This window comes from Centrocercus urophasianus, unplaced genomic scaffold, assembly GCF_019232065.1.
Source record: "Centrocercus urophasianus isolate 14NV4802_14NV808 unplaced genomic scaffold, USGS_Curo_1.0 seq_1102, whole genome shotgun sequence".
Lineage (NCBI taxonomy): Eukaryota > Metazoa > Chordata > Aves > Galliformes > Phasianidae > Centrocercus > Centrocercus urophasianus.
The window spans coordinates 41,032-60,278 of record NW_024884257.1 but is presented as its reverse complement, the minus strand read 5'-3'; the positions used below and the strand labels follow the sequence as shown (position 1 = coordinate 60,278).

Genomic DNA, 19,247 nt, shown 5'->3' with positions numbered 1-19,247 from the left:
TACAGGTGGGGATGATGCTGGGCTGCCAGGTGGGCCGTCAGCATCACCTCTGCTGGGTGTCTCCAGGGTCCCTTTAAGCTTGCAGGCGCTGCATGGGATTCCTGGAGCCACGTAGGATGCCTGGCACTGGGGCTTTGCCACACTTTCAGGCACCTCAATGTCCCATTCACTTTCCTTACAGTAACTTAGCACCACCCCACACCGCTTCTGCAGATCCCCACCCTACTGCTTCCCCACTCCCTCACCCCACAGTGAGGAGATGTGGGGGGGCTCCTGTGGCAACCCCACACCCAGACATTCTGCATTAACAGTCAGGATTTCCTGGTCCGTGCCGTAAACCCACACTGAGGCCACGTGCAGAGCAGCAGCACCTCCAGGTCCAGGTCTGCAGCACTGCAAAACATTTATTTTGGCAGATCAGGTTTGCACAACTGGAAAAATACAGGCAAGGGCAGCGTTAGATGTGAGTTAATGTTTGACTGCCTTTTGAAAGGCATTTCAGCATTGAAAGTGGAAGGGTTAAAGCGGCTTCACCTTCCCTGTGCAGGGAGCAGCTCAGTAGGGGAACAGACTGCTGAGCATCTTCCCTGCTGGCACGTTAATTGCATCCCTGGGTCCTCCACGTCACCATCTCTGTGAGGAGTGGAGAATTCCCCAGCTGATAAGGGCTGTTATGGCCGTGCTGGGTCTGCCTGATGAGCTTAGATTAGATTGAGGACTTGGAACCAATTTGTGCAAACCACCAAGACGGCAGCAGCCCCTTGGAACCATCTCAGTGCACAGAGGAGCAATGTGAATCCTCCTTTGCACAACCCCTGCCCACTTTTCATGGAATAAAGCACCTGGATCACACCAGTAAGAGGTGAGGAGGGGCTGCCTCTGCCCAACTACTTTGCAGGGGCTGGAATAGGGCTGGTGCTCAGCCCACATCTGAGCCGCTGATGGAAATCCCGTGTTTGCGGTGGGGAGGCCACAGCAGCTTCCTGTGCTCTGCATCCCCTCCCAGTGTCCCTGTAACACCTGGACCTGGCCCAAGCAGGATGGCTGTACACTGCCAGGGCCAGCAGGCTCCTGCCCCCTGCCCCCAAACTGCCCTGTGCAGCACTGGCACCTGGCTGTGCCCTGCGCCACGTGGCTGTGCCCCATCCCCACACCCTGTGGGAAGCCCCAGGGAGGGGAAGGCCAGAGCCTGGCACTGTGTCACCTCTTACTCATTTTGAGGATTTCCAGCTCAGAACAGCCCTGATGCTGGAAGCATCGTCCCTGGCCCGGAGGTAACTTTCTCTTACTCAGAACTGGAAATGAAACCCAACGGGGCGGTGATGGAGCTGCAGTGTCAGCCCCCCAGGCACAGTGCACAGTGCAATGGAGGAAAGAATTGGTAGAGCCATCATCACTGCTCGCAGCAACTCGCCCCAGCCTGGCTCCATGGTATTGTGTAACTTGGAAAAGACCTCCGTGATCCATCCCCAAGTCTATCCCCAGCCCACCCCACCATGGCTACTGCCCACATCCCTCAGTGCCACATCTGAGGACACCTTCAGGGACGGTGACCCCACCACTCCCTGGGCAGCTGTGCCACTGCATTATCACTATTTCTAAGAATAAACGTTTCCTAATATCCAACCTGACCCTGGTGCGGCGTGAGGCCATCACCTCTCATCCTATCGCTGGACAAGAGACCGAGTCCATTCTTGGGCAGTGTGGGGGCCCGCAGGGGAAAAAGGGACGTGCCCAGCTCCCAAAACCGGGAGAAAAGGGGAAAATATCTCCCTAAGGTCAGCAAAGCGTCACGAACCCAAGCACAGGCTCAGGGCACTGCAGGAAGCGAGGTGTGCCGACGCGTCCCGGTGCCCCGGGTGCGCTGCGCCCTCCCCCCGGGCCGGGATCCCGGGGCGGCAGCGAACCGAAAGTGGCGTCAGGAAAGGGAAAGTGAAAGGCCGGGTCCCGCCGTGCTTTCGCTTTCAGGGTCGCCGCACGCTCCCGAGGGCGGCGGGACCGGGCCGGGCCGGGCCGGAGCCGGGATGGCGGAGCCGGGGTCTCCTATGCGGCTGAAGGAGTGGCTGATCGCGCAGATCGACAGCGGCCGCTACCCGGGGCTGCGCTGGGAGAACCGCGAGCGGACGCTCTTCCGCATCCCCTGGAAGCACGCGGCCAAGCAGGACTACCGGCAGCAGCAGGACGCCGCTCTCTTCAGGGTACGGCCTCTCCCAGAGCCCTCCCGGAGCCCCTCCACCGGCCTCGTGCTCTCACTCCCCCCTACATCCCCGCTGCACCGCCCCGTGCTTCCCTCGGATCCCCGCCTCGCCGCTAACTTGCACCCCCCCTAATCCCCGCAGCACCATCCCTGTGTCCACCCGGTCCCCGCTGCTCAATCCCGGTGCCCCCATCCCCGCAGCACCGACCCCGTGCGTCTCCGCTCCGCGCTGCGCTCACCCCGTGCGCCCCCCGACACCGTGCGCAACCCCGGACCCCGCTGCTCAGCCCCCGTTTCGCCCCCCGAGACCCCCGGTGCCCAGCCCCCTAGCCTCCCCCCATCCTCTCCGCACCGGCTCTGTGCCCCCTCGAACCCCCATCCCCTCCAGCCCCCAGCTCCGGGCTCCCACCCACCCCCCCGGACTCCTCCCATCTCCGTGCCCAGCGCAGCCCCTGCTCTTCCCGCAGGCTTGGGCCGTCTACAAGGGCAAATACCACGAGGGCACGGACAAGGCGGACCCATCCACCTGGAAGACGCGGCTGCGCTGCGCTCTCAACAAAAGCACCGACTTCCAGGAGGTGCCCGAGCGGAGCCAGCTGGACATTTCCGAGCCTTACAAGGTGTACCAGATCGTGTGCGACGGCACCCGGGATGCAGGTACCCCCTGCCGGGCTGCTGTGCCATTCCCCTGTGTCCCACATCCTATAGGCATCACCGCTCCATCCCCTTCCTCTCCCAGTCCGCGTCCTCTGCAGAGCTCAAGGCTGTGCTCAGGCAAAGTGCTGTGCTGGGGTCAGGACTGGGCTGGCTTTCCTCATGCTGTTTTTGGGGCTCAGTGTTTTGTTCCCTGTTCCTTGCAGAGAAGGATGAGAAGGATGGCAGAATGCAGCCCACAACCAGCAAGGAGCCACAGGTGAGTCATTCCCTACCGGGGGGCTCGTGGGGAGGTGGGACCCCAAATCCCTTCTTCCTATGTCTGCTCCCCCTGCCCGCATCCAGCATCCATCCTGGTTTCCCATACCTGGGGTCCAGGGGTAGCAGAAGCTGGTTCAGGATCATTCATTGCCCTCACACACTCTTGTCCCCAGGGCCACGTGGCTGAGGAGAGCCACCGAGGCACAGCAGGAACGTGCCACATGCCCACATTACCCCTGCTAACTGCCCATCCGGCAGAGCGAGGTGAGAGAAGGGCCCTTGTGATGTGAGGGGCACAGGGTGGGACTGAGCACGGGTACAATCACTGCTCTGCAGGAGCCACTCTGCCCTCCTGGTGCCCACACCACCTCCACCCCAACCCAGGGTACCACGTGCGGGGAATCTTCTACGGCTGGAGCCCGATCCGCAGCCACCTGCTCCCCAGGGCCCCATCCTTCCTCTCTGCCGAGGATGTCAACCACTCAGGTAGGAGCTGCGCCAGCCAGGCTGCAGCCCCCCGGGGCCCCCAGCCCCACACTGACCCCCGCTTCCTGCAGACTGCTGGCTGCACATCCGCCTGTACTACTGCGACGTGTTGGTGAAGGAGCTCACCACCCGCACGGCCGAGGGCTGCCGCATCGCCTCGCGAGCCGAGGCTCCCTACGGCCCCTCCTGCATGGAGCAGATCGAGTTCCCCCCACCACGTGCACTGGGAGGTGGCGGGTGGACAGTCGCTGTGACTGAGGTTCTGGAGAGGCTGCTGCCCCACCTGGAGCGCGGGGTGCTGCTGTGGGTGGCCCCCGAGGGGGTCTTCATGAAGCGGCAGTGCCAGGGCAGGGTGTACTGGAATGGGCCGCTGGCCCCACACCGGGACTGGCCCAACAAGCTGGAGAGGGAGAAGACCTACAAGCTGCTGGACACGCAGCTGTTCCTGGAGGGTAAGTGCCTGCCTTGCCACGCAGCCCTGGGGGCCGTCGGCCCCATCCCCATCATGGGTCCCATCTTTGGGGGATTGCTGTGGGGCTACGGGGACGGTCCCATCCCCTGCGGTGTTGCAGAGCTACGCAGGTACCTGAGCCACGGGCAGCCAGCCCCGCAGTACCAAATCCACCTGTGCTTTGGTGAGGAATACCCCACCAGCACCGGCCGCCACCTCCAGAAGCTCATCATGGCCCACGTGAGTACACACAGGGCTGCTGACGGCTGTGCCCATCAGTGGGGCTAAGGGGATCCGCGGTGCCAAGCATGGACCCCATCCTCCCGGCAGCTCCGTGTCCCGTAGGTGGAGCCGGTGTTTGCACGAGAGCTCTTCCACCACGCCCAGCGCCTGGGTCCTGCACTGATGCGGGGCTGCCCCCAGCCCTGCACGCCCGCAGCCCCCGGCCGCATCGCCCACGTCCTGCAGCAGCTCTGCCAGCCCTGAGCCGGGCAGTTGAGGGGACACGAAGCCTGGGGACGCGCGGCCGCCCAGCGGCGAATCCGTAAAGCCACAGGGCGTTTAGCAGGGACGGCTGCACATGGATGCTGGCTGGAGCGGGGCACTGCACGGAGCGCTGTATTTATTCCCCAAGAACCCAGCGGAGGCTGCTGCGTGCAGTTGTGCCCAGCAGGGGACAGCCAGCTCTGTCCTGGTGCCTCGCACTGTGGGGACTTGCTGTTTGTGAGCCGTAGAAATAAAGGCTGTGTTTCGGTACCGCTGACTGCAGCGTTGGGGCTGGGGCTGTGCTGCGGTGCAGGCTGTGGGGGAGCTGAGTGAAGCAGAGCCAAGCATCGCAGGGACATCAGGAGCTGAGCACTCTGTTTGTAGCCACGCAGCTCCTGCTGCACCGAGCCCCATCCTTGCCTCTGCTTCTCAGCTCCTTGGCAGGGCTGTGGGTAGCAGCGAGGTGCCCAGGAGCCACCCTCACCACCGGGCACCACGCCCCAAGAACACTTGCTGCCCATGCCTCAGTTTCCCCCAGCGGTGGGTGGGGGGACTCACTGGGAGTGTGGGGTTGTGCTGCACCCCAGCGCTGATGTGCCCGGGCAGCTGGGCTCGGTGTGTGCACCCAGCATGGCACGGGGACCTGGCTTAGAGTGGGGACGTGGCACAGAGCAGGGACACGGCACGGTGCGGGGATCCACACCACCCCAAGGACGGGGTTGCCAGGGAAGCCCCATCCCCACCATGCAGCCTCCCAGCCCACAGCACTGTCCCATTCCACACCACATCACCACCACCCGGGGCTTGGTGCTGCGAGCGGGCGGGACGAGCCCTGTGTCCCGGCAACCTCCCGTACCCGCTAAAGCCCACAGCAGTGCCAACCCGAGCCCGCTGGCTCCCAGCCCCTGGGCCGGCCCCGGCTGCGCGTCCGGCCGCAGGGACCAGCGCTGGACGATGGGGCCCCGCTCCGCCCTGGGCGGCCCCACGGCACCGTAGAGGAGGGGCCCGCCGCCCCCACACCGTTGGGGCGTTTTAACGGGCTCGGCCGGAGCCGGGCAAGCAGAGTGAGGACGGCAGGATGCAGCCGGAGCTCCCGGTCGGCTCCGCAGCTCTGCGCGGCCGCACGGCCCCGGACAGCCCCTATCCCGGCCCCTCGCCGCCTGCGGAGGCCACCAAGCCTCCCTACAGCTACATCGCCCTCATCACCATGGCCATCCAGAGCACTCCTGAGAAACGCATCACTCTGAGCGGCATCTACCGCTACATCATGGGCCGCTTCACCTTCTATCGCGACAACAAGCAGGGCTGGCAGAACTCCATCCGTCACAACCTGTCGCTCAATGAGTGCTTCGTCAAAGTGCCTCGCGACGACAAGAAGCCGGGCAAGGGCAACTACTGGACTCTGGATCCCGACTGCTACAACATGTTTGAGAACGGCAGCTTCCTCCGGCGCCGCCGCCGCTTCACCAGGAAAAGGGCCCTGCGGGACGGTGAGGGGGATGAGGGACGCAGGAAGACCCCCAAAACCCGCTCACGGGCACCGCTGCCAGACGAGGGGAAAGCGGAGAGCGGCTTTGCGTCGCCGACAGCAGAGCAGAGAGCAGAAGGCATCGGGGCGCAGGGCTGCGCCGCGCAGATCTGTGCTCACCCGCAGTCCAAAGCGCCATTCTTCACCAAGGAGCCGCTCGGGGTCCCCCAGGAGAGCCGCCTGCCCGCCCCCCCCCAGCCCAAGCAGACTGCCTTCGGGGGACCCCCGGCCGCGCTGCCGCTGCCCCGGCCAGGTCAGTACCCACTGCCTGTAGAGCCCGGCCACCCCGCACAGCGCTCCCCGCACCACACTGCGTCCCCCCCGGGTGATCTGGAGGGCAAAGAGCCAGCGGCCCCCGCCGTGGGGCTGGGCCAACCCTTCGGGCAGGTGTCTCCCGTCTTCCCCAGCACCCTGCTGGGCACGGGCAAACCCCCCCCATCTTGCTTCCTCGACGGCGATGGCTACAAACAGCCCCCCCTGCCCGTGTTCGGCTCCTTTGGCCGCGCGGGGCCCGAGGCTCTGGGGGGCAGCTACCAGTGCCGGGTGCAGGCGCTGAGCTTCTGTGTGAACGAGCGGCCGTGCGGTGCGGCGCTGGAGCATCTCCTGGCTGCGGCCCCCACCGCTGCCACCGCCGCCCCCCCGGCCCCCCGCCAGCCGCCCTTTGGGGTGAGCGAGCAGAAGGAGACGTGGGGCACGGGGGGGACGATCCCGCTGCAGGGGGGCGGTGGTTACCCCTTGGGGCTGCCCCACTGCCTCTACCGGACGCCCGGAATGTTCTTCTTTGAGTGATGGACTGACACCTCCCTCCTCACCCCCCCGGCACCATGCGGGGCTCCGGCTATGGAATAAAGCACATTCGCCCACGCTGCCTCTGTGTCTCTGCGACCCGCTCGGGGTGGGGAGCAGGCAGGGTGCATCGGGGCCACTCCGTTCCCAGCCGGATTGCTGCTGGGACACGTGTCTCTGTGGCCACCCACTGCGGCTCTCCTCCATGAGGACCCCCCTTCTGGTGTCCATGGAGCTGGATGGTCTGGCATCCCCAGAGATGATGGGGATGGAGCCCCTTCGTGATGCAGCTTTGTCCTGGAGTGACAGAAGGGAACTCTCTATAAGGGGCTGGGGACCATGCTGCACCACCCTGGAGCAAACTCTGCGCTCGCTGCCCACAGCCTGCACTGCTCACACATGGTTTGCCCCATGCGCTGTGCACGGTATGAGCGGTGCTGGCCTCAGTACCCATGGAGAGAGCCACTGGGGGTGAGCTCCGTGGGATGGGGTGCAAGGGGCAATGGGGCTCTCCCTGCATGGGGCTGTCTCCCTGCCAGGTCCTCACAGCACTCCACAGAGCTGGGCTGTGCCAGGGCTGCCTGCAGGCATGGCTACAGATGGGAATGGCAAGATTCCTCTGACCTGAATCATCCCGGGCGGCTGCTGGTAAGGAGCATCGCCTGAGTCACCACTGCTGGGCTCGGCACGGGCTGGGCTGTGCTGGGACAGGGTGGAATGGTGTCCCAGGTCAGGACGTGGCTGCCAGCCCCTTTCCACCCACAGGGCCCACTTTGTAGCCTAGAGCAGGGGCTGGCGAAGTGGGGACCTGTACCTGTGCCTCCATCCTGTGTCCCTGGGAAGGGGCCCCCAGAGAGGCAGTGCCCCAAGGCTGTGGGGTGCAGGTGCACAGGGCTTGCACCTGTGGGGTACAGATGGTGTCCATGCTTTGCATGGGGGGCGATACTGGTGGAAGGGCTCTCCATGATGTTTTGGGGATGAGTGTATAGCAAAGCTCCCTGGCCCTCCGAGGCAGCGAGATGCAGCTCAGCCGGGCCCCAGGGTCTCAACGAGGGCCAGCCCTGGCGTCACTCAGGGACCAGAGCGCCGCCACTGCGTCACCCGTTATCAGCCCCAGCAGCCGCTGCCAGGCCGTGGCTGTGTCCCAACCCAGGCAGGGCAGGAGGGGCCTCTGTTCATCATCAGCACAACAGCAATGGTCTCTGGGTTGCGGGCTTTGCTTTTCTCCCTTCTTTTTTATTTTTTTTTTTTTCCTTCCCTCCCCTGTGGAAAACAATATTTGAGTGCCTAGATCATGCTGGCGTCTCCGGAGCCGTCTACAGCGAGCAGGGCTGACCTCAGCCCCCTCCTTCGCACGGTCCCCGGGGGCGCGGGAGGAAGCGAGCGCCGCGGAGTCGTGCCCAGGGGCCGTCTGGTTCCCACACCACGCAGCCAGGACGCCCGCCCGCTGGGCTCCCGCCTGTGCCTGGGAACGCATGGCCGCAGCACCAGCCCTGGGAGCACTACGGGAACCCATCGCTGCCCCGCGGCACAGACCCTGGCATGGAGATCCCATCCCCGATGGCTGTGGGTCACGGGAAGGTGCCCGGTTAGCATGCAGTGGGATGGGTGCCCCCGTGCAGGAAGGAAGCAGAGGGGCTGCGTGGGAGCGTCACCCTGAGGGTGATCCAGACCCAGCCCTGAAGGCTGCACCCTCAGCATTGCTGCTCCCTACTGGGATGGAGTGGGGCAGAGCCCACTGCCTCCTCTGCCCAGATGCGCTGTGCATGGATGCCCTCCCTCCATTGCCCCCCATGCTTGCAGCTCCCACCGTTAGCTCAGCTCTGGCCATGGCCCGCTTCTCTCCCTGCCCTTCCTCCCCCCGCCTCGCTGCCGACTCACTGGGTGGCCTGGCCTCGACCCACTCATGTCTGGGACCATGCTGCAGCGGGTGCTGGCATGGGAGCACAGACCCCCAGCTCTGGGCAGTGCTGCACTGCCATGTGCTGCTGCACAGCATCTCCCTGCTCGCCTTCCTTCCCCTCTGGGGCTACCAGTGGGGTCACAGCACCAAGAGACCCCCATGTGACGGGAGACTCACAGAGGCTGACTGCAGTGAGAGCGCACCAGGTTAGGACCGTCTCCATCGCTGTGCCCCCAGCAGTGATGGAGATGCAGTGGTGACCCACCTGTCTAGAAAGGGAGAGGAGGGGGCTGCAGAGTGGTGGTCTCCATCACTTCACACCTGGACTGACCGCCCCACATCATCCTGCTCTGGGGCAGCCATGGCCCAGCCGTGCTCATCTCCGAGTGCTGCTATGGTAGGCTGGCTCTGTGCCACTCCCACGCAGCTGCGGCTGAGAACTGGCACCCACAGCACCCGTGGGCACCGGGGCTGCCCTGCAGCTCACCCTGCAGCCCCCGTGGCCCAGGGCAATGCACGGCTCCTGGGGCCCAGACAGGAAGGAGACGTCACCGCCGCGGAGAGTAACTCAAACCAGATGGGGCCGCGCTGTTCTCCAGGACCGCAGGGTGGTCACCGGCAGGAACTGGTCAAAGGCTGCCGGCAGGAAGCGGGCTGGGAGGGACGCCCTGGGCCCAGCAGCAACCCTGCCTGCTCTGCCTTAACTGCTTCGGGGCCGGAGGGCACGGAACCCCACAGGTGTGGGGTGGGAGGCGGTGGGACCCCAGGAGCCTTTGTTAGGGCACAACTTCTCGAGCAGCGCTGAAGCCGTGAGGACACCTTTGTCTGTCTGCCTGTCCGTCTGCCCATCCATTCATCCCCTTCCCACCAGCACCCCCCAGCCACGATCTGCACACACCCTCCTGGAAGCACTGCCTGGGGCCACCCTCGCTGTCCTTCTGTCCCTTCTGCACAGGACAGGATGCCGTTCCCATCCCCTCACCTACCAGCAACGCTCGGTTCCCAGCTGCTGGCCGCACACCCGTGAGGCTCCATCGCCCCTGAGGCCAGCACTGGCCGTGAGGCTGCTCTCAGACCTGTACATTTATTTACAAGAAGCCGAACGCACCGGTGTGGGCTCTCCAACGTCACGGCCCTCACCCCAGCTGCAGGGATGGGGAGCGTGGTGCCATTCCTGCGCCACGAGGTTGGGGCTCATGGGGACGAAGGAGGGGACGAGGGTTGGGTGGGAAGCGGAGCTGCGCCCGCGGCCCCGGCACGGCCATGCTGGCTGCGGGGGGACGCTGGCGGGCGGCAGTTCCTGTGTGTTGGTGGTCAGAGCTGAAGCAATCCTCCGGCGCGGGGGGAGCGCGGCCAGCTGCTCTGCATTAGGATGCCTTTATCTGGCGGGGACGTGTGAAGGAGCGGCCGTGCTGCTCCCCCGCTGGCAGCGTGGAGGGCAGGGGTGAGCAGCAACACAAAGGCTCCTTCTTCGCTCGCCGGCTCCCAGCTGGGGATGGATGCTCCTGGAAGCGAGCTCGGATGCTTCCTCCCTTCCTGTGCAGCCCTCCCGGCGAGCAGCAGCGCGGGGCCAAGTCCGGCTTCCTTCGGCGGGGAGGAGCCGCCGCAGCACCGGTCCTGTTCCAAGCGCCGGGGTGTGGGTCCCCGCCTGCTTCAGCATCCCCGCACCGTGGCACTGGCATCGCTGCGGGAGAGGAGCCCAGCACTGCAAAAAGGGTCCAACGAAGCGATCGCGGGGCACTGCTGCAGCATTTACAAGCAGAGCTGAGCGCCAAGCGTGGATGCGAGCGCGTGGGCTGCCCGTGCAGCGGGGCTCATCCTGAGCCGCCCCAAAGGCAACTGAGAGAAGTGCGAGCGTGGTGTGGGTGGGACATTGATGGGTGCGGGGAATGGCGGCTGCACGGCCGTGGCAATGAAGGGGGGAGCGTTGTGGGGATGCGGATGGTTCAGGCCCTGAGAGTCCATAAAGGTGGGAGCAGGTGAGGAGCGCACAGAGTCTGTGCTCTGAGCAGCCCCGCAGCACCCGCACCAGCGCAGCGGCCACGAGGGATGCGGCAGAGCTGGAGCGGGGCCGGGGGTGGAGCAGGGTCGGTGCCAGCCCTCTGCCCCACAGTGGGATGGATGCAGGTGGGGCCGCCCCCGTACAGATCCTGCTGCGTCCAGGAGCCGGACTCGGGCACGGCCCCAAACCCATAGTCTGGCCCGAGCTCACGGTGCTCAGCCCACACCCGTAATCAGACACCCAGCGCCGTCAGCGAGCCCGAGCTGGTGATCTTCCTGAAGCGGTTGGCGGCACAGACCCCAATGAAGTTTTTCTGCAGAAGAGAAGAAGAGAGGCGTGAGTCCCACTGCAGACCTCTTGGTTGCGCCCAGAGGGGCTCCCAGGGCTGGTTCAGGAACCCACCCAGGAACATTCTGTCCTGAGCCCCTAAAATAAGCCCTTGGGATGCACCTGGGGGGAAACTGCCTGGGGATCCTCAAGCCTTCCAAGGCAGCGCAGCAGGATGACCTCAACCCCATCCCCTCCCATCCCTGCACACCTTCCAGCGCCGTCGCATGACGTATTTCTTGAGCAACACCTGGGACTTGAGGCGGCGGTTGCAGCGTTTGGCTTTCTCTGCCAGGTTGGTGAGCCAGGGGTGCTGCAGGCACTGCCCTGCACTCATCCGGGCGCTGCGGGGTGAGAGAGCAGCTGTCAGCCCACGGCCCCTGCCCACAGGCGGCCCCTTCCCGTGCCCCATCTGTGAGCCCTAGCATAGGCTGTGCTCCAACCACCAGCCTTGAGGGCCAATGGGAAAAGCGGGTCACAAATGGTCCCACACATCTCATTGGGTAGCCCTAACAGGGACAAGCCGGTGGCTTTGGGGATGCCAATGGCCCCAGCACAAAGAATGGCACACGGGTAGAGATGAGAGCACACAGGTGGGGGACCGCCATGGCTGCCGCCAGCTCCGCACCTCTTCTCTTTGATGATGAGGTTGGAGACAAAGTCCTTGGCCTCATCAGAAACGCTCTCGAAGGTCTCCTCGTCGAAGTACCAGTTGGCTGCCAGGACGTTGTTGAGTGTTTCGGTGTCGTTGTCACCCAAAAAGGGGGAGAGGCCGCTGAGGCTGGGGGATTAGAGGGCCGGTGAGCAGAGGGTCTTGTGCTGAGGCACCCGAACTCCCCTGTGTGCCAGCATGGGGACCACTGTGTGCCCAGGGGAGCAGAGGGGGGTCAGCCCAACGTACAGCATGTAGGTGATGACTCCCATGCTCCACATGTCTGTGGAGTAGGAGACCTGCTCGTAGTTGACCACCTCAGGGGAGAGGAACTCAGGAGTGCCAAAGTTCACCTTCAGCTTCTCTTCGGGGTTGTACCTGTGGATGGGGCGGTGATTCAGCAGGGGGTGACAGGCTGTCCCCAAAGCAATGTCCCCCCCGGGAAAGGAGCCCGCTGCCCTTCCCATCCCCCAAACCCAGTCCCACCCTGAAGGGTGGGAGCAGGCATGGAAGGAGCCGAGGGAAGAAGGGGAACACAGCACCTTCGAGCCAGCCCAAAATCAATGATCTTCACCATGTGCCCGGTGGCAGTGACGCAGAGGATGTTCTCGGGCTGTGGGGACAAGGACAGGGGGTCAGCGGGGGGGGATGGGGACACGTCACCCACACCCAGGGCACAGCGGTGCTCCGTGTCAGTGCTGCCCAGAGCCCTGCGAGCCCCGTCCTTTCCAAAAGCCTCGAGTGAACTCACCTTGAGGTCGAGGTGCAGGACGCGCATGTGGTGCATGAAGCGGATGCCCTCGCAGATCTGCCGCACGAACACCATGCAGTCCACCTCTGTCAGGTGGTAATCGTCGTCGACGATCCGCTCAAAGAGCTCTCCGCCCTCCACGCTGTAGGCACAGGTAGATCCCTGGGTCACCGGGGGCTCCGTGTCTTCCTGTAGAACCCCGAGCCCCCAGCACCACGGGCACAGCCAGGGTGGGAAGTGCATGCTGGGGTCATCGCCAGCCCCAACACAGCCGTGCACAGTATTGCCCCCGAGACAGAGGTTGCTCCAATCCCAGAACAAGAAGGAAGGTGGGACAAGCAGTGCTGGGGACGTCCCTCGGTGCTGACCAGCTCTGCTTGGTGTGAGGCTGGCACCTATTCTCCATCCCCACGCATGGACACAGCCTCCCTGCCATGCTGCCCCTCACCCAGGCATCAGGCACCGTGCAGCACAGCCCCAGAACTCACAACTCCAAGAAGAGGATGATCTCCCGGGGCGTCTCGATGGCATCGTAGAGCTGGATGAGGTTGTGGTGGTTCAGCTGGTTCATCACGTCGATCTCCAACAGCACCATTTCCTGTGGCAGGACCCCCACCATGGCACTGCTGTCAGACCCAGCTGATCCCCAACTCCACATGCCCAAAGCCAGGCTCCCATCACAGACCTTGTCCTTGGCTCCATGCTTCCGGATGACTTTGGCAGCCAACTTGAGCCCCGTCTGCTTCTCCGTGCACGTGTGTACTTCACCGAATTTTCCCCTGAGGAGAGAAAGGTGTTGATGGCATCACGGCTGCATCCCGCTCCCTGCACCCATCCCGCACATCATGCTGCAGGTCGGGGCAGTCCTGGGGGCTCGGAGCCACCCCTGGGAGCCAAAGGGATTCGGGTGTCCTCAGCCCTGCCATCCCACTGCCCCTTACCCGCCTAGGATTTCCTTGGAGCTGAGGTTGTACTGGGAGCTGATGCTGCCCGTCCGCAGCGAGACGATGCGGTGCACAAAGGGAGCGGGAGGAGGGGGGACATCATCTGCCGAGAGAGGAGGGGAGTGAGAGCAGCGCTGCGCCACAGGGAGCCCATCGCTGGGACTCCCGGCTGCGAGCGTCTCGGGTGCTGCAAAAAGCACGGTCTGCCAGAGCCTGCCAGCAGCTGCCCCGGCACCTGCAGCACTGCCGTGCCGCATATCACCTTGCTGCATATCACCTTGCTGCGTGCCACTCTGCCATGTGTCCGCTCACCATCCGCCGGGCTACCATCCCACGTGTCACGCTCGCCCTCTCCAGGCCACGCGGCTGTGCGTCACCCTCAGCGGACCACTCTCCTGCATGTCACACTCGCCCCCTCCATGCTGTACCTCGCTGCCTCCGTGCCACCATCCCTGTGCCACACTGCCCTTCTGTGCCACCACATCCCACTCACCCACCCAGGACAGACCCCACAACAACAGAAGCCCCTCGAACAGCCCCCAGCCAGGGATCACTGCAGCCCCCAGCCCTGCTGTGCCCCCCAAGGACGTGGTGCAGGACATCGGGACACGCTGTCCCCTGCCACCAGCCAGGCGGTGGCTGTCACTCCGGCCACGGGGACGGCTCCTGTCCCTTTGGGCAGCCCCGGGAAGCACGATGTGTGCCAGGCTGAGGGCCGGGAGAAGCCTGGGGAGGAGACGCGCCGCATTTAGCCCTGTTTACAGTGAAACTGGAGCTTGAAGACTGCTGGATGGGCCAGGAGCCAGCAGCATGAGCTGGCACCCCAGGAGGGCGGCAACAGAGATGTGAATACACCCCAGGGCTGCTGCACCCCTGAGGGTGCTGGGGTGTCATCTCCACAGGGCTGAGGGCATGGCACAGATCTGCCGTGGCGCAGCCTTACCTAGAATCTCAAAATGGTCTTCCTTCCCAAAATCGGGGGTGAGGTAGGGGCTGGGTGGTGGCTCTGCCACCGTCGCAGCTGGCTGCCCCATGGCCCCAGGGCCCGGCTGCTCTGCGTGCCCAGGGGGCTCTGACCCAAGCTGGGGCTGCTCCTCGGCACCAGGCAATGTCCTCTCCTGTGGGACGGCGGTGCTGCCCACAGGGACGGGCTGCTCTGGGGGCTGCAGATCCCCCTGGGCTGGGCTGGGCTCCACCAGACCCTCTCCTGCTGGTTCCATAGGGGTTTCCTCTGAGATTGTCTCCATCGCAGCCACCTCCAGCCTGAGCTGCTCCTCTCTGCAAGCGGGAGCGGGAGGTGAGCATCACCCTGAGCCCAGCCCCCAACCCTGCCCCAGGATGGGACCCATCCTATGAGGACCCCATCCCAAAGGGTGAGCACTGGGTACCTCTGGCAGGTGGCCGGGCAGCTCAGGCTCTGCATCAGAGCTGGACGTGTGGGCTCGGGTCCCCTCAGCGGCTGCTCCTTGTTTGTCTGCTCTGTGTTGGCCTCTTTCTCCACTTCACCCTGAGTCCCTGCAGCAGCCGGGGCCTCCTCTGTGGGCTCCTGCCCTCCATCCTCAGCCTTTGCTGCAGCTGGGGGCTTCTGTGCAGCATCTGTAGCCTTCTCCTTTGCAGGTGCCGTGGCTTTCTCCTTCGCAGTCTCTTTGCCTCCATCCTGAGCCTTTGTCACCATTGTATTTTTTTCCGCCTTTGTGGGTTTCTTCCCTCCATCCTTTGCAGCAGCAGGGGCCTTCTCCTTTGCAGGCTGTTTTGCAGCCGGGCTTTTCTTTGCCTTTGCAGCATTTTTCCCTCCATTCTCAGCCTTCACAGCAGCCGGCTGCTCCTTCACAGGCTCTCCCTCACCATGGGCTGGTGTTGCAGCTGAGGCTGCAGCTGAAGCCACCTTTGTGGGCTTTATTTCTCCTCCAGCCTCAGCTCCTGGAGCACCTGGAGCATTCTCCTTTGGAGATTCTTCGTGAGCCCCTGCTACAGCTGAGCCCTTCCCCTGTGCAGGCTCTGCTGTCTCTCCTTGGGACTCTCCCGTTGGGGTTTTCTCCTTCCCAGGCTCTTCCTTCCCTCTGTGGGTCTCTGCAGCCAAAGCCCCCTTCTTGGCAACTTCCTTTTCCCCACCACCCCCATGCGGTGCAGCATTTAGGACTTTCTCCTGCTCAGGCTCTGCCTTCCCTCCTTCGGGCTCAGCCTCCTCTCTCACTGCACCGTGAGCCTCAGCAGCAGCACCCGGAGCCGTCTCCTTCCCAGGCTCCTCCTTCCCTGCAGCAGTTGGCACTTTCTCCTGTGCGGGCCCCGCCGTCCCTCCACGTGGCTCTCCTGCAGCACCCACAGCCATCTCCATGGGCTCTTCCTTTCCTCCATTCTGAGCCTGGACAGCATTGGTGGCAGCAGCGGGGGCAGGCTGCGCTGCGCTGGTCTCTGTTCCAGGGGGGGCCGCACTCCCAGACCCCCCCGCATCGGCAGTGCTGCCCGGCACGTCGTGCTGCTCCATGGGCTTGGGCGGCCGCCCCGGGTCGGCGAGGCTCCTGCAGGGAGAAGACATGAGTTGGGGGCACTGGGGAGCAGCGGGATGCACGTGGCTGCCACACTGCCGTGGTGCTCCGCTATCTGCCCCGCGGTGACTGATCAGCAGCCTGACACCGGCACCTGTTGTGGTCACGGTGCCATGCGGACAGTTGGGGCAGCTGGGGGCCCATGGGTGCACATGTCCTGGTGTGACTGCCAGGTTGGCACTATGTGAGCCCCCAGCCCAGCTCTGTGAGCCTCCAGCCTGGCACTACAAACTCCCAGCCCAGCAGCATATTCATACTCCACTTCCCACAGCCCTGACCGTGCTCAGCCACGAGCTCCGTTCTCCCAGGACCCAAAACACGGCTCCCTGCACGTCCGTCTCTGAGGTATGGGTGGCCCATCCCAGGAACAACCCCCCCAGCAACCCTTCTGGCCACGGAGCTGCTTTTACAGGGCTTCCCACAGCTTCTGCAGTGCCTTGTGCTCAACCCTGTGCCTTTGCGGTTTAGGTGAACCTACGGCCACCACGGAGCTGGTGACCCCGGTGACTGCACGGACCCTTCCGCCCACCCCATAGCCCCCATCTCCTTTACCTGGGGTCCCCGGGGCAGAGGGCAGTCAGGAGAGCAGCATCCGCGGTGTGGCAGCGCCTGGAGGGGAGCAGCCCCTTCTATACTGGGTGTAACGGAGCCGGATTAGTGCGGAGAGAGAGGGGTATCCTTTACACCAGCAGGAGCCGGCCCGCTTCGCCTTTCCCAGCACCTGTTGCTGCTGGAGCCCGTTCAAAGGACACGCCACTCTTCCATGTGCTCCCACCGGCCAGAACGCACACAAACAGCGAGCGGGAGCCGGCACACGGCCACCAGAGAGAGAGAGGGAGGGCTGGAGGTGGCCCCGTGCAGGGACTGCGCCGTGCCTCGCCGCTGGGGACAGCCCTTGGCCAGGGCGTGCTGGATGCTGCCCAAAGGACTGAGTGCTTCCAAGGCGCCCACAGGGAACACGGGGCGGTCACTGCATGGAGATGGCACTTGAGAGCCATCCATAAAGGTGCCACGGAGCTGCCGGTGGCTTTGCCCATTGGTGCCAACTCTCAGGGACAGTGGCTTTGGAGCGATGCCGTGGGGTGCCACGGGCACAGCCAGCTCTGGGCATTGCTGCTGGGGACCAAGAAAGAAAGGGATATCCACTGGGAACTGAAGTACCAGCCCATATCCCTGTCGTTTGGAAGCAGTCGGAAGGCACCGAGTTCAGAGTGCATGTCTGGGGATCAGGGGCAGAAACAAAGACACCGGGGCTGCTGCTGGGTGCACCACGAGCCCACGGTGCACAGCAGGGCTTTGGGGCTGATCGAGTCCCCAGGGCTGTGCCAGCTCCCTGCTCCCAGCAGAGCCTTCTTTACCTTAAATCTCTGAAACCTAAGGTGAGGAACGCGCTGCTCACAAGGGCACAGACATCCCCCGTCGCTCGGGTTTCTGCAGGGGGTGGAGGCGGTCAGTTGAGGCTTTCAGGAGGAACCCCCAGTAACCGGACCCGGCCCTCCCCGCTGGATGAGGGCGCTCCAATTATAACAGCTCCTAAAGCCGAGAGCACTGATTTATCACGCGGTGGCAGCCGGAGCACCAGCGCCCTGAGGAGGAAGGGCTCAGCCTTTTGCCTGCATTGCTCCTTTGAGAGGGGACAGCAGAGCTCTTGGCTCGGTGATGCACCATAAAGTAGAGGGAGCAGGGGAGGGAGCCGCCCCGAGGCACACGGGGCCAAGGATTCGCTCCTGACCCCGCTCCTGCTGCCCTGCGCCGTCCCCAGGAGCACCACTGCTGCTGCTGCTCGGGCACTGCATGCAGTGTGGGTAGGGGGCGGCCCAGTGCTGGTCCTTGGGATCCCCTCCGGCAGAGAAGCCCCGGGAGCTGCGGGGTTGCCCTGGCACAGTGTGCACAAAGAGGTGGGAAGGGGCTTCAGGACCACCCGTGGCACCAGCACTGCTGTGCTCTCCCTCCTGTGGGCATCGAGGGGGAAGAGAGCTCTGTCACACAGCAGTTTCTGCTCTCAGCACAAACCCTGCTGGCAAAAGGAGCTCTAAAACCAACCTGGGTGGGAAAAGCTCCAGGATAAGCCTATAAAAGACCTGGGTCATGCTCTTTCTTAATCAATGTCAGTGGAAAGTGCAGGGTGAAGCACAACCTTTTCAGGTGCATGGCTGCCAGCGGCCTCATGTCCCACTGCTGAATATCGAAGCAGAGCCCCACAGTGGGGCCAGCACTTCCTGTGCCAGGGGGATGCAGTGCTCACAGTGTGAGCAGATGTTAATGCTGGGCACTGGCTGCCCCTGAGCCTTTCCTCATCCTTAGCACACATGAGATGCTCCCAGTGAGCTTGCAGGGCTGTGGCCGGGGTCAGCCATGGTCTGTGCAGGGCATGAAGAGCAGGATGCCAGGTGAGGATACGGCCACCGCTGGAGGAAGCCCAAAGGCCTGGGGCAGGAAGGGCTGTGATCACATTTGCTTCTGCAGCAGAGAGGAGCAGTGAAAATACCCCCAGCACCCTGCTGCCCGCTCCAAATGGAAGAGGCTGGGAAAGAAGCAGTTCTTCCTTCTCCTTCGCTGCTCGTACCCAGGGCTGGGGTTCAGGGTGAGGCTTAAGCAAAAAAGAAAGCACAGCGTGGGGCTGGGAGCTGCTTCTGATAGCTCTGCACGATGCCAGAACCTCAGGCATCTCCCACCACAACCACAACGCGAGCAGCAACAATCGCTCTGAAGGATGCAGCCTCACTGCAGCCCTGGCAGCGCAGGTTCATGGCTGCAGGCAGCCGGGCTGCGCTCCCACGGCTCAGCTCCCCTCCTCCAGAGATCAAAGGCAGCGTCTGGTATTCGGCAGGGCACCAACGGGGTCACACAGGAGCGGATACGGCGCTTCCGCCACCCCATAAACGCGTGACGGCCGTGCTGGGGCATCGTGGGCACGTGGGGCTTCGGGCAGCGCTGGTATCCACGGCTCTCAGGGACTGCACAGGGACAGCTCTGTCGTTGCCAGCCGATGGCCTGGCCTCCATGCATTGGTGCCAGGCACCTGGAGGCACCTCCCTGCAGCCACGGGCTCACAGCGGGTGCCCCCTCTGCACGGCACGCTTGGGAAGTGACTGAGGGCAAAGGAAGGGAGCTGCATCCCAACTCCGCAGGCCAGGAGCAGCAGCCGGAGCTCAGCGAGCCTCCTGGTTCATCCAATCTTAATCTCATTAAGAAGCTGCTGGGGCACGGGAGGAAATTTCAGGTGAGGAGCAAAGCTCTTGTGCTCTCTCAGCACAAACGTGGCTGTCTTAA

The 19,247-nt window shown here is 64.0% G+C and overlaps 3 protein-coding genes across 4 annotated transcripts; 2 read left to right on the top strand and 1 right to left on the bottom strand.

Annotated features, from left to right (window-relative positions):
• Nucleotides 1-2,001: 2,001 nt before the first annotated feature.
• LOC122155357 (interferon regulatory factor 4-like) lies at nucleotides 2,002-4,805 on the top strand. Of its 2 annotated transcripts, none has more exons than XM_042809180.1 (8): nucleotides 2,002-2,198; nucleotides 2,665-2,854; nucleotides 3,058-3,110; nucleotides 3,286-3,376; nucleotides 3,497-3,598; nucleotides 3,670-4,050; nucleotides 4,171-4,289; nucleotides 4,395-4,805. In XM_042809180.1, the coding sequence occupies exons 1-8, from the start codon at nucleotides 2,025-2,027 to the stop codon at nucleotides 4,533-4,535; spliced, it is 1,251 nt and encodes a 416-aa protein (XP_042665114.1). In that variant the 5' UTR covers nucleotides 2,002-2,024; the 3' UTR covers nucleotides 4,536-4,805. The 2 variants fall into 2 exon arrangements, with proteins under 2 accessions (XP_042665114.1, XP_042665115.1); XM_042809181.1 differs by having other exon boundaries at nucleotides 4,380-4,461.
• Nucleotides 4,806-5,613: 808 nt separating this feature from the next.
• On the top strand, nucleotides 5,614-6,852 carry FOXS1 (forkhead box S1). The gene has a single exon (XM_042809167.1). The coding sequence runs from the start codon at nucleotides 5,614-5,616 to the stop codon at nucleotides 6,850-6,852; it is 1,239 nt and encodes a 412-aa protein (XP_042665101.1).
• Nucleotides 6,853-10,986: 4,134 nt separating this feature from the next.
• MYLK2 (myosin light chain kinase 2) lies at nucleotides 10,987-15,913 on the bottom strand. The gene is made up of 11 exons (XM_042809179.1): nucleotides 14,817-15,913; nucleotides 14,372-14,706; nucleotides 13,426-13,531; nucleotides 13,170-13,263; nucleotides 12,973-13,082; nucleotides 12,485-12,626; nucleotides 12,276-12,346; nucleotides 11,983-12,111; nucleotides 11,710-11,862; nucleotides 11,293-11,425; nucleotides 10,987-11,067 (listed from the first exon to the last, which is right to left on the bottom strand). Exons 1-11 carry the CDS (start codon nucleotides 15,911-15,913, stop codon nucleotides 10,987-10,989), a joined length of 2,451 nt encoding a protein of 816 aa, XP_042665113.1.
• Between the last annotated feature and the right edge of the window lie 3,334 nt (nucleotides 15,914-19,247).